The sequence below is a fragment of the Pyrus communis genome, chromosome 3 (assembly GCF_963583255.1).
Source record: "Pyrus communis chromosome 3, drPyrComm1.1, whole genome shotgun sequence".
Classification (NCBI taxonomy): domain Eukaryota; kingdom Viridiplantae; phylum Streptophyta; class Magnoliopsida; order Rosales; family Rosaceae; genus Pyrus; species Pyrus communis.
In genome coordinates, this window is record NC_084805.1 from 26939112 (window position 1) to 26954866 (window position 15755).

The window sequence follows — 15755 nt, forward strand, 5'->3', positions numbered from 1 at the left end:
TATTCAATTAGAAATTGATTTTAAAGAATTTGAGAAAGTTAAGGAATTAGAGGGAATTGGAGAGATTTCGTAGTGTATTTTAAGCATCCAAAAATCTCATATCTCCCATAAGATTTCGAGGGAATTAAATCAAAATTTTATATGGAATTTCTTTGAATCAATTAAACTCCATAAAAATCCATAGATTTATGAATCCATTAAAGTCTCTCAAATTCTCAATTGAATACACCTCCTTAGTGTGGATCTAATTTTCTTTTCATTTAGGTGTGCGGAGTTTTATCTCAAAATACCTCGATTCTCTAGACTTAAAATTTTAGATAGTTCTTGCACTTGATGAAGTTGAAACTTGATATACATTAGAGCAAGTTTTATCAATTAGCCAAGCATAAAATTAATTCAGAAGATCTGCAACCTCAAGAGAATTAGTTTTGAAAAGGACACTTAATTACGTGAAGAACACTTTGAATGCCAGTCGAGCAATTCTCAGTTGGAGGGCCACTGCATTGACTTACCATTGTTAGTACTTGAATTTCGAAAAATCATCATCAAATACTGGAGTTTTACGTTCAAATTTCATGAACCTCACCCCAATTCCGCATGAACAAAGTATGAGGTTCACTGCTGCAGATTGGTAAATTTGTGGTCATCAGCACCATTAACGGAAACTAAAGGCCAAGGGGCAAAGACTTCAGCAATAGACCAAGGACTTGTAGTCATCAGACCCTTGATTCATCAATGGATCTTCGAACTTCTTTGTGCACAAACTCCTCTGCAAAAACAAAACAAGCGTAGCGTTCGGGCTAGATTGATTGATGAAGTTTACCGTGACTTGAGTCATCAACCCGTGGAATGTGCCAGGAAATTTGGCTCCCTTCTAAATTCCCATCCTAACAATTTCAACAAAGTGCACATGCAGGACATCCCGAACGTCTTCTATATAAACCGGTAATATCATGCTTGCTTCTTCACATCCAGCTTGCCAATCACTACTTGAAACAAAGCCATTGTCGACACAGAGCGCCCTCTCATCACCGCAATGGCTTTTGAAAGAAACCTTTTGATTATTACCATACTCGTCACCTTGGGGACCTTGGCATCTGAAGCCACGTCCCGCACATTGTACCAAGCTTCCATTGCTGAAAAACATGAGCAGTGGATGAAAAAGCATGGACGCGTTTACCAGGACAGCGCAGAGAAGGAAAGGCGTTTCCAAATTTTCAAAAACAATGTGGAGTTTGTCGAGAAATTCAACAGTGAAGGGAACATGACTTACAGCCTATACATCAACCGATTTTCGGATATGACCTATGAAGAATTCCTCAGGGATTATACTGGATACAAGCAGCCCACTGAATCAACCTCATCCACAGCTGCATCTTTCACATACGAAAACCTGAGCCTGGCTGATGTTCCCCAAAGCATTGACTGGAGGGAGAATGGAGCAGTTACTCCAGTAAAATTTCAAGGGCGCTGTGGTAAGAGCACCAACCACCATATTAACATAGGGCTAAGCTTCATTGTACATATGTATGTATTGCATTAATTACTTTCTTCGTGCATTCATTCCTATGGAAATTAATTCATATCCGTTTGTTCGAATAAATGCAGGTTGTTGCTGGGCATTTTCTGCAGTGGCTGCAGTCGAAGGGATTACCCAAATCAAAACTGGCAAATTGATCTCACTGTCTGAGCAACAACTTGTGGACTGTGATACAGATAACAATGGCTGCCAAGGTGGTTGGATGGGTAATGCCTTTGCATACATTCAACGAAACGGAGGAATTGCCAGTGAAGAAAATTACCCATACCAGAGTTTAGATGGCAGTGCCGGAACATGTGACATGAATGAGGCAAATGAGGCTGCCGCCCAGATTACTAGTTATGCAGAGGTACGTCCCAACAGTGAAACCGATCTACTCAAGGCTGTGTCCATGCAACCAGTCTCCGTTGCCATCAATGCGTCACCAGCCTTTCAGCATTATTCAGGCGGGGTGTTCACGGGCGATGATTGTGGGACAGAATTGAACCACGCTGTTACCATCATTGGGTATGGGACAGCTGAAGATGGCACCCCCTATTGGTTAATCAAGAATTCATGGTCCGATACGTGGGGTGAGAATGGCTACATGAAGATTCTTAGAAACGCTGAAGCCCCAGGTGGTGTTTGTAGCCTCGCTACGAAAGCTACCTATCCGACTAAGTAATGTATTAATGAAGGGGTGGACTGAGCTTCTCCACTTTGCCTATAGGTTATAAGTACTACAGACAAAAACCATAGGCTGTGAAAATGCCTGTATTTTGTATTTGCTAAAAGTATGGTTTATGAAATTACACTATTTTACCTTTATATTCAACAATGAATTTTCCTACCCTGCTTAGGCTAAATTAATAACCACAGCTGCAACGGCAGTTTGATGGATTATGCCTTTGAATACATATAGCAAAACAGAGCAAGTGACAAAACGAGCATGCTTCCCAGATGACCGGTTATGGAACGTGCCTTCCACAGTGAAAACCAAAAGGTCTCTTTTGAAAGCTTGAGACGTCCCTAACAAATCTTCAGAAGGAATCTTCCTCCAAATGTGCCATCTTGACTTCCAAAATGCCTAAAACGTCCAAAAACGTAGCGCTGCACGCTGGGCCTTCTTTTCCTCGCCACGGTCAAAAGGCTCGATAGAAAAATTTGGAATTTTGATACAATTATCTTGAAAGGCTCGCGAACATCCTTCAACTGGAATCACTCCAAAATTCATCCGTTTAATCACTTTTTGCTCCAAAGGAAGTCGAATGTGCTACATTAGAAATATAATTTAAAGTATCAAAATCTCATCAAAATAATCAATAAATAATATATGGTATAATATGGACTCATCAGTTGTCATCACAAAGTCCTCAGTTCCATCGGTACTTTGTCAACATTGACTTTTGAGAAAAACCTTGCGATTATTTCAATATTCATCATCTTGGGGACTTTTGCATCTCAAGCCTCATCGCGAACATTGTACGAAGCTTCAATTGCTGCAAAATATGATCTGTGGATGGCAAAGTACGGACGCGTTTATATGGACAGTGAAGAAAAGGAAAGGCGTTTCGCCATATTCAAGAGCAACGTCGAGTACGTGGAGAAATTCAACCGTGATGAAAATAACACATACAAGTTAGGACTCAATGAATTTGCCGATTTTAGCCACGAAGATTTCGTCCAACAATATACTGGATACATAAAGCCCACTGAACAGACATCATCCGCAGATGTATCTTTTAGGTACGAGAGCTTAGGCGGTCCTGATGTTCCCCTTAGCATCGACTGGAGGATGCATGGAGTCGTCACCACGTAAAGAATCAAGGACCCTGTGGTAAGAGTCTAAGAGATCAACTTTAAATGCTTTATTTTGTTTTACTATCTTAAATGTTTTTATTCGTTTTTAAACTAGAATACTATCGATATTTAGTCCACATCTTACTGATGTTTGAACATATCGACAATGTATCAAGTACACTAGAACACATCACTATTCCTTGGCTTGTAGTATGTATTGACATTCATATTTTGTGTTATATATTGTAGGCTGTTGCTGGGCATCCTCTGCAGTGGCTGCTTTGGAAGGGATTATCCGGATCAGAACAGGTTAGTTGAGATCACTATCCGAGCAACAACTTGTGGACTGTTCCGGAGATTACGAAAACAAGGGCTGCCATGGTGATACCACGGTGACTGCCTTTGAATACATACTGCAAAATCGAGGAATCGCAAGCGAAGCAAATTACCCCTACGAGGCTACTGAGGGAATATGCCACACTAACAACTCAAATTGGCACGCTTCCAGTGCATGTATAACTGGTTACAAATTAGCCCCTCGCAACCGCGAAGGCGATCTAATCAAGGCCGTGTCCATGCAACCGGTTTCAATTGGCATTCTTGTCACCTGGCTGGACTTTAGATTTTACAAAAGCGGGGTCTTCACCGCTGTACAAGGCTGCGGGACAGTCCCAAACCACGGTGTCACCATTGTTGGCTACGGGCGAAGCTACAGAGGGACAGGGAGGGGCGGCAGCCCCTCCCCTAGGCGGAAGTGAATCCCACGAGCGACGGTTCGCCCCTCTGCTCCCGTCAGAAAACCTGCTAGTCGTGAAGCCCCTTCCTAATCGGAAAGCACATTAGGCGAGACTAGGAGGGAGGGATTAAGCAGAGCTATTCAAGTCTGGGCGAGGTTGGGCCGGGCGGGGTGGGGCTAGGTGGGCATATATGAAGAAGCGGGAATCTGAAAGTTTTTTTGCACAGTCAATCGCGCCCGAGGAAGAAGATGAGGTCTCAACAACCATTTTAATTCGAGTAATGTTACTTCTACCACATTTTCATACTATCTTATATAACATTTGAAATGGACAGCTACATTATTTAAATTAATCAGATTTTTAAATTTAGCTCATTATTTAATAAACTAATAATTAAGAAAAATTAGTAAATTAAATGATGATTATGGTATACGAGGAGTCTTTCTCCTTCTTTTCCTTGGGTTTTGCAAAATTTTCAAATGATGCGGCTGTCTACATCAGATACCACTTAAGGTGGTATAGAAATATAGTATAAAAACATGTTATGAATAACATTACTTTTTTAATTTCATGATTTATTTAAGATGGTCCCACCATCTTTTTAATCGCTGCACATTTCTTTTAAATAGTCCCCATCTTATATTTATTACTTTTTATATCCCTTTATTTTTCTCTTTCTTAACCTAAATATCAAATTTTCCCCTCTCTTAATTATCACTTTTTATTTCTTTTAAAATCACACCTATATTTTGTACCTAAAACTCTCGCCTTTTTAAAAAAAAAAGAAAATTAGAATCCCCTGCACTTTTCTAATACTCTTTAGATTAAACATTGATTTTATTTTGAAATTTGATTAGGACGCCTAAATAATAGCCATGTCAGCATTTTTATATTTATTTAGATTACATGTAATTATTGTGTTTTTTTTTTTAAATTTAAAATGTTAATTATTATCCTTTAAGGTTGATATATTTTGTATGTGGCCTTTTTTTTAGGAAGCCAGTTTCTTCTCCCACATTTGAGATGTATGGTTTCTACTCCCACATTAGAATTCTGTGATCCTCATTTTTGAATTTTGAATGGACTTATCCATTTCAATTAGTGGTTGCTTTCACTATTTTATATTGATATCATGTGAGATAATTAGACGTATTCTCTATTTTCGGAGGCTTGAGGCTAGTACGTTCATATAATATATTTAAACGTATTGAATACGTATCAAGAAGATATATAAAGTAACTTACCAAATATGTTTTTTTAAATAAATATAAACGTACCAAAATAATATATAAATGTACCAAATACATACAAAAAAGAAATATGAATGAACCAAATACGTACCAAGAAGATATAAAAAATGACACATCCCGACCAAAATCAAGGCATGCGACGGGATGTGACAAAATAACGTACCAAATATGTACTAAGGAGAAATATATGTTTAATCAATAGGAAATATGTCACATCCCGGCCCGGGACGAATCACTTCCCGGATCCGCTCCAACACCGTAGCAAGATATTGTCCGCTTTGGGCCCCAACCACGCCCTTACGGTTTTGTTTTTGGGAACTCACGAGCAACTTCCCAGTGGGTCACCCATCATGGAATTGCTCTAACCCCCTTCTCGCTTAACTTCGGAGTTCCCATGGAACCCGAAGCCAGTGAGCTCCCAAAATGTCTCGTGCTAAGTAAGGATGAGAATATACATATAAGGATCACTCCCCTGGGCGATGTGGGATGTCACAATCCACCCCCTTAGGGGCCCGACGTCCTCGTCTGCACACCACGGCTAGGGTTAGGCTCTGATACGAAATTGACACACCCCGACCGAGACCAGGGCATGGTTACGTCACTTCCACGTGACGGCCAGCATGCCCTGGTCTCGGTCGGGGTGTGTCAAAATATGTACCAAATATGTTTTTTTTTAAATAAATATAAACGTACCAAATACATACCAAAAACAAAAAAAAACCAAAAGGTATATTAAATATAATGGCAAGTCGCATTCATGGGTATTTTGAAAGACTTTTTATTCGAATTAAATTCTACAATATTTATCTACAAGATTTTTGGAGTTTCAATGTATTATCTAGGAATTAAAAGGTATATTTATATAATGGCAAGTTGGGTAATTTAAATTATAAAAAAGGCTACTTCTAATCCATGTGGCACCTAAATTGTAGGAAAATGTTTAATCAAAATTATAAAAGGTATAAATGTTTAATCTCAAAATTTTAAAACCTAGGCATCTGTATCAAAACTGACACACCCCGACCCAGAAAGTCCACTTGGACCCTGAATCGAGCTGTGCTGGCCGACACCTGTAAGGTGACGAAGCCATAAAATGTGATAGTGTATAAAAAGTGAATGAATTTGAATCCAAAAGTGTCTAAATACCAGAGTGCGCTACGAGTGGGAGCGAACCCATTTCACGCGCGATGTCAGAGCATAAGTAAGGTACAGTAATGTGGGTAAGAATCATACCCTCAAAAATATTCATCAATACTAAGATTCGCCACAGATTCTTGTCGATACAAACTCAGCAGCTAAAACCTGGAAGGCACCAAACAGAAGGTGTGAGTAAACAATAAAATCAAGCTTCCCAAAGTTACTACCTCTTTAAAAGTAATGCCCCTAAATGTAAAACCTGTATCGTTTTCCATAAGACAGTACAACATATATACATATATCCAAACCATACTCGGAAATGACCAAAACCACGGTTTGCCATCAATCCACCATACATTAATAAGTAGGCCAAATGAATTAAATCAATACAAAGTGATATATCAGTCAGAGTCATCTAACATGACATGTACAACTTATCCATATCTCATCAATCATGGCTAGCATATAAGTCGGAGTCACCTATAGTGACCTGTACGACTTATCCATATCTCATCAATCATGGCTAGCATATAAGTCGGAGTCACCTATAGTGACTTGTACGACTTATTCATATCTCATCAATCCTGGCTAGCATATAAGTCGGAGTCACCTATAGTGACCTGTACGACTTATCCATATCTCATCAATCCTGGCTAGCATATAAGTCGGAGTCACCTATAGTGACCTGTACGACTTATCCATATCTCATCAATCATGGCTAGCATATAAGTCGGAGTCACCTATAGTGACCTGTACGACTTATCCATATCTCATCAATCCTGGCTAGCCCATAGCTCAATAAGTATACCTGCACACGAGTCGGAACCACCTAAGGTGGTCTGTACGACAAGACTGGGTGTAAATAAATACGCTCGAGTGCTACGGTCACGTGAAGACTGGGCGAATAATCGCGGGTCACCTACGAGTCGGAACCACCTAAGGTGGTCTGTATGACAGGACTGTGCACCTACCTTGGATCCAAGGTGAGCATAAGGTGCGGGAGGTGAACATCACGTGAAGGACTGTGCCCTGGCCACGGGCGGGAGCACTAACACCGGGGTGCAGGTTTATGAGCTCTCAATGCATCTCAATATAACATGTGCAACTCATGGCAACCAGTACGACAGTATCGAAGTTGCCTAACTCATAACTGTAGTCATGCTATAACGTAATCGATTCAACTAGTACCATAAACTCACTTGAACTTACCTGGGTGTCCTGAGTTCACCTTTGCACTTGAAAGCATTCCCAATAATTATATGCAAGTAATATACATATGGATATATCATGATGCAATCTACTACTCAACCATGTCGTAGCATTTTCAATTATAAACAATATGGTGTGAAGTGTACAATCAGTAACGCCCTACTCCCAAACTACTTATTTTCAGGGATAATTATCCATGACAACCCAATTAACTCTAATTCAACTAACTAATTCACAAAACTAAAACTTATCTTTACCAATTTCCTTCGCATTACTCAATTTTCCAAGTAAGGCTTTTGTCTCAAATATTTTATGGCTGCATCTAACGTCTCGTTAGACTGCCTACGTACCCTAAACAGGGATCAAGCCATTCGTAGTTCATATAGGTACTTCAAGCATTCACAATAATTATATGAAGGTAATATACCTAATCAATTTAAAAGTATCGATAGAACTCTCAATAATATGCACAATAAAAAGGAAAAGATCCACTCACCTGAAGTCCACGCTATACTTCTCTAGCACGCGCATCGAGGCGTCCTGAATGATCGGTCCCTGTGGCCAATTATCAAATCACATCTCAGAACTCTTATCCGTAGAATACGCAATTCACATAAAACACAATCTCAATGACATTCTGAAATAATTTGATACCCATTGACCACAAGTCAACCGTCGATCAAAGATCGACGGTAGGGTTTACAACCCTGTATAACTTGACCCGGAAGATCCGCATATCAGATTTTCAATCCACAACTCCCAACAATCCACAATATGTTTCTAGAATAACATATTAAAATTTCATTACGATCCAACGGTCAGATCTCCGCCAATTGCCTAAAACAAGTGGACGTGAACATTTATTTTACTAACTTACAAATTCAATTCAGGAAGATCCGTAAGTCGGATTCCAGATCCGTAAATTCCAATCATCTTTAAATATTACGTATTATAATGTATCCAATTTTGGTGACGATCCAACGGTCGGATCATCGACTCACATTTTTATCAAGTAACGTATCATAACGAATTTAGGTTCCAACGATCAACCTACGTCATTCAAATGACAAAACTGAATTCAAAACATTCGACATAGCCTAAAAATAGCATTGGCGGCTCACTGGCCACGCGCCGCCGCGGGTGGCGGTCGGCCGCCCCGACTCGCCGGAAAATCCAACTATTTCCAAAAATTCTCAAACTTCACAGAAATGAAGATCTCAATGAGTGGAGCAACTTTCATACCTGCCACGAAGTCCAAAAGTGGACGGAAGATGATCAATTTTGCCCACGAAGCCGGCGGGTGCCTAAAACTTCCCGACGTCGATTCGTCGTCTACGGTGGTCCAACGGGGTCAAGGTTGGTTGGGTTTTGCTCCTGGGATGATGGGCTACAAAGCCCAAGTGGTGGCATCGGCCATTGCTTTGCCGATTTGCCGGAAAATCGAGAAGGGTGGCCGGAGCACCATTGATTTTCGTCAACTTTCGTGGCCTCAAACTTCCACATCCCATGGTTAATCAAGGTGGTTCTTGGGTGGGTTTTGTAGAGGGGAATGAGAGCTTCAAGATGGTGGTGGTGGCATCGAAAAACTCCACCGGAGTTGGCCGGAATCGGCCTTGGAATATGGGCACCCGCGGTGGGTGCGGGTGGACGAAAACCCATTTCCCTTTTTTTTTTTTTTTTTTCTTTTCTTTTCTTTTCTCCCTCCATTTCTGATTGGGATTCCCCCACAAAGTGGGGATTTAATTTAAATAAACACTAACCTTGAATAACCAATTTCGAACGTCCGTAACTATACCGTTATAATCCGGACTCGCAAACGGCTTTCGCCTATAAGTTCGTACCAATGAGTACTACGAGGATATGCTAAAAGAATAAGTCTCATATCTTTCAAGTCGATGGTCAACGGAAGTCAAAGTCCTTACCTCTAGGGCAATTTCGTAAATTCACGCTTTTAAAATAAAATAAAAACGTAAAATTTGGAACGGGTTGTCACAAAAACCCCCTTTAAAAAATAACGTTTTATTTAATGTTTAAATATAATTTTGTTAAAAAAAAAGTGTTTAAATTTAATTAATTTATATAATAGAATATAAATTTACTTAAATCCGCCTAATTTTCCTAGATCCTGCCTACGCACGATATCCCAACCCGCCGCCCGATTAGCGCTAGCGTTTTTTAGAACCTTGTTTTACAATCCCTTTTTCTAATTCTTTGCCTTCTGTGTGCCCAAATTGGTTGCAGTATGCAACATTCAATCAACCAACAGCATCCTTGCAGCTAGACCTGACAATTTCTTACATGACCCGTTAATACGACACGTAAATGATACGAAAATAACGGGTTTCGGATCAACACGATAACTAATCGGATTATTATCAGGTCACACAATAATAACCTGTTAATAACGGGTCCTTAACAAGTTTACACGAGAGTGACACGCGGGTAACCTGTTTCGACACGATAAGAAAAATGTTATTTTGATGATTTTAATTTTTTAAACTACTAAAAGAAACTTACTATAAAATGCAATACATATAATGAATATGTATATATTGTTTATTAATTATTATTCTATATAAATTTTAAATTTTAAGTTTTTTTAATTTTTTTTATAGTATATTATAGGCAAAGATTGAGATTAAAAATCATAAAACACATTAAAAATAAAAATATCAAGTAATTTAAAAATACCAAACACATAAAAAAATTATAATAATTAATTTCCCACCTAATATTTAACCCAAAGAAACTCTAAGTGTTAGTTAATGTATCGTTTTGATGTGATACGCATCCTATGAAACTAATTTCAATGATCTAACCGTCAAACTTGTTTATATATGCTTCGAGATTGCATACGCCAAAAATTGCAAAAAACAAACATTCAGAAATCAAGTAACGAGACAAAATTTTTCGACGGTTATAAACGAAAATCACGATTTAACGGTTATTTTAACTCTGATTTTGATGATTTTTTACAGCTACACTCCTTGACCCTATATGAATACAATGAATGAATTCGATCTTCAATTTAAAATATTTACGCACAAAATCTTATGTTAAACTTGATGAAAGTATAAATAAACTCTTAAATTTTAGTGAATCTATCGTTTTGATTGGATACGCATCCTACGAAACTAATTTCAACGATCCAACCGTCAAACTTGTTTATATATGCTTCGAGATCGCATACGCCAAAAATTGAAAAAAACAAGCATTCAGAAATCAAGTAGCGAGACAAAACTTTTCGACGGTTATAAACAAAAAATTACGATTTAACAGTTATTTTAACTCTGATTTTGATGATTTTTTATAGCTACACTCTTTGACCCTATATGAATACAATGAATGAATTCGATTTTCAATTTAAAATATTTACATTATTGGATACTTGATGAAAGTATAAATAGACTCTTAAGTGTTAGTGAATCTATCATTTTGATGGGATACACATCCTACAAAACTAATTTTAACGATCCAACCGTCAAACTTGTTTATATATGCTTCAAGATCGCATACGCCAAATATTGCAAAAAAAAAAACATTCAGAGATCAAGTAACGAGACAAAAATTTTCGACGATTATAAACAAAAAATTACAATTTAACGAGTATTTTAACTCCGATTTTGATGATTTTTTACAGCTACACTCCTTGACCCTATATGAATACAATGAATGAATTCGATCTTCAATTTAAAATATTTACACTAGTGGATACCATAAAATCTTATGTTATACTTGATGAAAGTATAAATAAACTCTTAAGCGTTAGTGAACCTATCGTTTTGATGGAATACGCATCCTACAAAACTAATTTCAACGATCCAACTATCAAACTTGTTTATATATGCTTCGAGATCGCATACACCAAAAATTGCAAGAAACAAACATTCAGAGATTAAGTAATGAGACAAAACTTTTCGATGGTTATAAACGAAAAATCATGATTTAACAGTTATTTTAACTCTGATTTTGATGATTTTTTACCGCGACACTCCTTGACCTTATATGAATACATGAATGAATTAGATCTTCAATTTAAAATATTTACACTAGCGGATACCACAAAATCTTATGTTATACTTAATGAAAGTATAAATAAACTCTAAGTGTTAGTTAATGTATCGTTTTGATGGGATACGCATCCTATGAAACTAATTTCAATGATCCAACTGTCAAACTTGTTTATATATGCTTCGAGATTGCATACGCCAAAAATTGCAAAAACAAACATTCAGAGATCAAGTAACGAGACAAAACTTTTCGACGGTTATAAATGAAAAATCACGATTTAATGGTTATTTTAACTCTGATTTTGATGATTTTTTACAGCTACACTCCTTGATCCTATATGAATACAGTGAATTAATTTGATCGTCAATTTGGATACCACAAAATCTTATGTCATGAAGATTTATGAAAATTGACGATTTTGTAACAGGAATAACATGTAAGCTTTGAGTTTCATTGGCAAGGTTACATGGTCGTTTAGATTTTTAAAACCCTCCAAATCTCATGAACAATGTTATATTTGAGTGAAAAAGTAATAAAATTAATAATAATTATTGTAGAAGTGTGAAAAATGTAATCACTCGTAATGAAAAGCTTTACAACTTTCATTATCATTAAGGGGTCAACTATGAAATTTAGTATGTATATACTAATTTAGTATTATGGTTTGCATTTTTTTAGGTCAAATTATGTTTTTCATTTTCATTTTTATTGATTTAAAATATATTTTTCTTAACGGGTAACGGGTCGAGTCATATTACCTGAAAATATTAACAGGTTGATTTCGGGTTGGGTCATATTACCCATTTACTTTAACGGGTATTACACAACACGACCTGTTAAGCTATCGGGTATGATACGAAAACGACACGAACACGAAAAACACGACACGAATGCCAGGTCTACTTGCAGCTACTTTCTGTTCCATTCCAAGTGAAAGCCAACATAGTCGATTTGATACTTATGAGTAGTTGGAGTAAAATATAGCAAGAGATGCTGCATTTTGCCGTTATTGCTATATTTTCAAATGAAAACGGGAGATATTGGCAGTGATGTCTTCATTGAAAAGGGTTTTTAATGTAACTTGTTAGTATTGATAAATTATGGACGATATTACTAAATGGACTTGGTTGTTTCCCTATTTTTGAACTTTGCACTTTTAAATACGCCTCTCCCCCTGCTAATTCCTGACTTCGCCACATACTACAGATGGCACCGAGTACAGGATATTCAAGAATGAATGGGGTGAGAGCTGGGACCAAAATGGCTACATGTGAATTCTCAGAGATGCTGGCCTCCTGATGATCTTTGTGGCCTTGCTACAACGGCTTCCTACCCAATTATAGATTGATCGTCTCTGCTTCAAAGACTACAATTAAGTGCGTAAATCTAATTTTCTTCTTAATATTGAGAAAGCTCCGTTGATAAAAAGGGCTTGTATTTTGTATCTGATTAGCATAACTGAAGACGGCGTCAAGTTGTTTTGAAAAGAATATAATTAAGTGTGTGAATCTAATTTTCTTTTCATTTAGGTGTGCGAAGTTTTATCTCAAAATATCTCGATTCTCTAGACCTAAAATTTTAGATAGTTCTTCCACTTGATGAAGTTGAAACTTGATACACATTAGAGCAATTTTTATCAATTAGCTGAGCATAAAATTAATTCAGAAGATCTGCAACCTCAAGAGAATTAGTTTTGAAAAGACAATTACGTGAAGAACACTTTGAATGCCAGTCGAGCAACTCTGAGTTGGAGGGCCACTGCATTGACTTACCATTGCTAGTACTTGAATTCAAAAAATCATCATCAAATACTGGAGTTTTACGTTCAAATTTCATGAACCTCACCCCAATTCCGTATGAACACGGTATGAGGTTCACTGCTGCAGATTGGTAAATTTGTGGTCATCAGCACCATTAACGGAAACTAAGGGCCAAGGGGCAAAGACTTCAGCAATAGACCAAGGACTTGTAGTCATCAGACCCTTGATTCATCAATGGATCGTTCGAACTTCTTTGTGCACAAACTCCTCGGTGAAAACAAAACAAGCGTAGCATTTGGGCTAGATTGATTGATGAAGTTTACCGTGACTTGAGTCATCAACCTGTGGAATGTGCCAGGAAATTTGGCTCCCTTCTAAATTCCCATCCTAACAATTTCAACAAAGTGCACATGCAGGACATCCCGAACGTCTTCTATATAAACCGGTAATATCATGCTTGCTTCTTCACATCCAGCTTGCCAATCACTACTTGAAACAAAGCCATAGTCGACACAGAGCGGCCCTCTCATCACCGCAATGGCTTTTGAAAGAAACCTTTTGATTGTTACCATACTCATCACCTTGGGGACCTTGGCATCTGAAGCCACGTCCCGCACATTGTACCAAGCTTCCATTGCTGCAAAACATGTGCAGTGGATGAAAAAGCATGGACGCGTTTACCAGGACAGCACAGAGAAGGAAAGGCGTTTCCAGATTTTCAAAAACAATGTGGAGTTTGTCGAGAAATTCAACAGTGAAGGGAACATGACTTACAGCCTATGCATCAACCGATTTTCGGATATGACCTATGATGAATTCCTCAGGCATTATACTGGATACAAGCAGCCCACTGAATCAACCTCATCCGCAGCTGCATCTTTTACATACGAAAACCTAAGCCCAGCTGATGTTCCCCAAAGCATTGACTGGAGGGAGAAGAGAGCAGTTACTCCAGTAAAATTTCAAGGGAGCTGTGGTAAGAGCACCAACCTCCATATTAACATAGGGCTAAGCTTCCTTGTACATATGTATGTATTGCATTAATTACTTTCTTCGTGCATTCATTCCTACGGAAATTAATTCATATCCGTTTGTTCGAATAAATGCAGGTTGTTGCTGGGCATTTGCCGCAGTGGCAGCAGTCGAAGGGATTACCCAAATCAAAACTGGCAAATTGATCTCACTGTCCGAGCAACAACTTGTGGACTGTGATACAGATAACAATGGCTGCCAAGGTGGTCGGGCAGTTAATGCCCTTGCATACATTCAACGAAACGGAGGAATCACAGGTGAAGAAAATTACCCATACCAGAGTTTAGATGGCAGTGTCGGAACATGTGATATGAACAAGGAAAATGAGGCTGCTGCCCAGATCACTAGTTATGCAGAGGTGCCTCCCAACAGTGAAACCGATCTACTCAAGACTGTGTCCATGCAACCAGTCTCCGTTTCCATCCATGCCTCACCAGCCTTTCAGCATTATTCGCGCGGGGTGTTCACTGGTGATGATTGTGGGACAGAATTGAACCACGCTGTTACCATCATTGGGTATGGGACAGCTGAAGATGGCACCCCCTATTGGTTAATCAAGAATTCATGGTCCGATACGTGGGGTGAGAGTGGCTACATGAAGATTCTTAGAAACGCTGAGGCCCCAGGTGGTGTTTGTGGCCTCGCTATAAGACCTTGCTATCCGACTATGTAATGTATTAATGAAAGGGTGGAGTGAGCTTCTCCACTTTGCCTATAGGTTATAAGTACTGCAGACAAAACCCGTAGGCTGTGAAAATGCCTGTATTTTGTACTTGCAAAAAGTAGGTTCTATGAAATTACACTATTTTACCTTTACATTCATCAATGAATTTTCCTACCCTGCTTAGGCTAAATTAATAACCACAGCTGCAACGGCAGTTTGCTGGATTATGCCTTTGAATACATATACCAAAACAGAGCAAGTGACAAAACGAGCATGCTTCCCCTAGTGAGTACAGTATCGATGATATATATGGATTTACCTTTGGGCGGCGTTAGCACCATTATTGAGCATTATTTTACATGTACTTGTTTTATGAATGTTTTCATGGCATGCTAGAGTTTTCAGAAAACTTATTATGTAGTATTATATATGTTTTCAAAACAGGGGATTAGTATGTTCATAAAGAAAATGATTTTCTTATTATTAGTACTATTATTATAAACTTTCATCCATTCACTTTTTTGATTTTGTGCCCCCTCAAAAGTTAGAATCGAGGCACAAGATCCCGACGTCAGGGCATGTCCACTTAGGTATCTTCGAGTCTTCTCAGGGTAAGACTCGTTCCTTTGTTCGTAC

The 15755-nt window shown here is 38.3% G+C and overlaps 2 protein-coding genes and 1 pseudogene across 2 annotated transcripts; all 3 read left to right on the forward strand.

Annotated features, from left to right (window-relative positions):
• Nucleotides 1–984: 984 nt before the first annotated feature.
• Nucleotides 985–2328, forward strand: LOC137730214 (senescence-specific cysteine protease SAG12-like). Its single transcript, XM_068469282.1, has 2 exons — nt 985–1475; nt 1609–2328. Exons 1-2 carry the CDS (start codon nt 1037–1039, stop codon nt 2202–2204), a joined length of 1035 nt encoding a protein of 344 aa, XP_068325383.1. The 5' UTR covers nt 985–1036; the 3' UTR covers nt 2205–2328.
• Nucleotides 2329–2421: 93 nt separating this feature from the next.
• LOC137728534 (senescence-specific cysteine protease SAG39-like) lies at nt 2422–13011 on the forward strand (annotated as a pseudogene).
• An 897-nt stretch (nt 13012–13908) lies between these two features.
• On the forward strand, nt 13909–15300 carry LOC137727238 (senescence-specific cysteine protease SAG12-like). The gene is made up of 2 exons (XM_068466098.1): nt 13909–14399; nt 14533–15300. Exons 1-2 carry the CDS (start codon nt 13961–13963, stop codon nt 15126–15128), a joined length of 1035 nt encoding a protein of 344 aa, XP_068322199.1. The 5' UTR covers nt 13909–13960; the 3' UTR covers nt 15129–15300.
• The last annotated feature ends 455 nt before the right edge of the window (nt 15301–15755 follow it).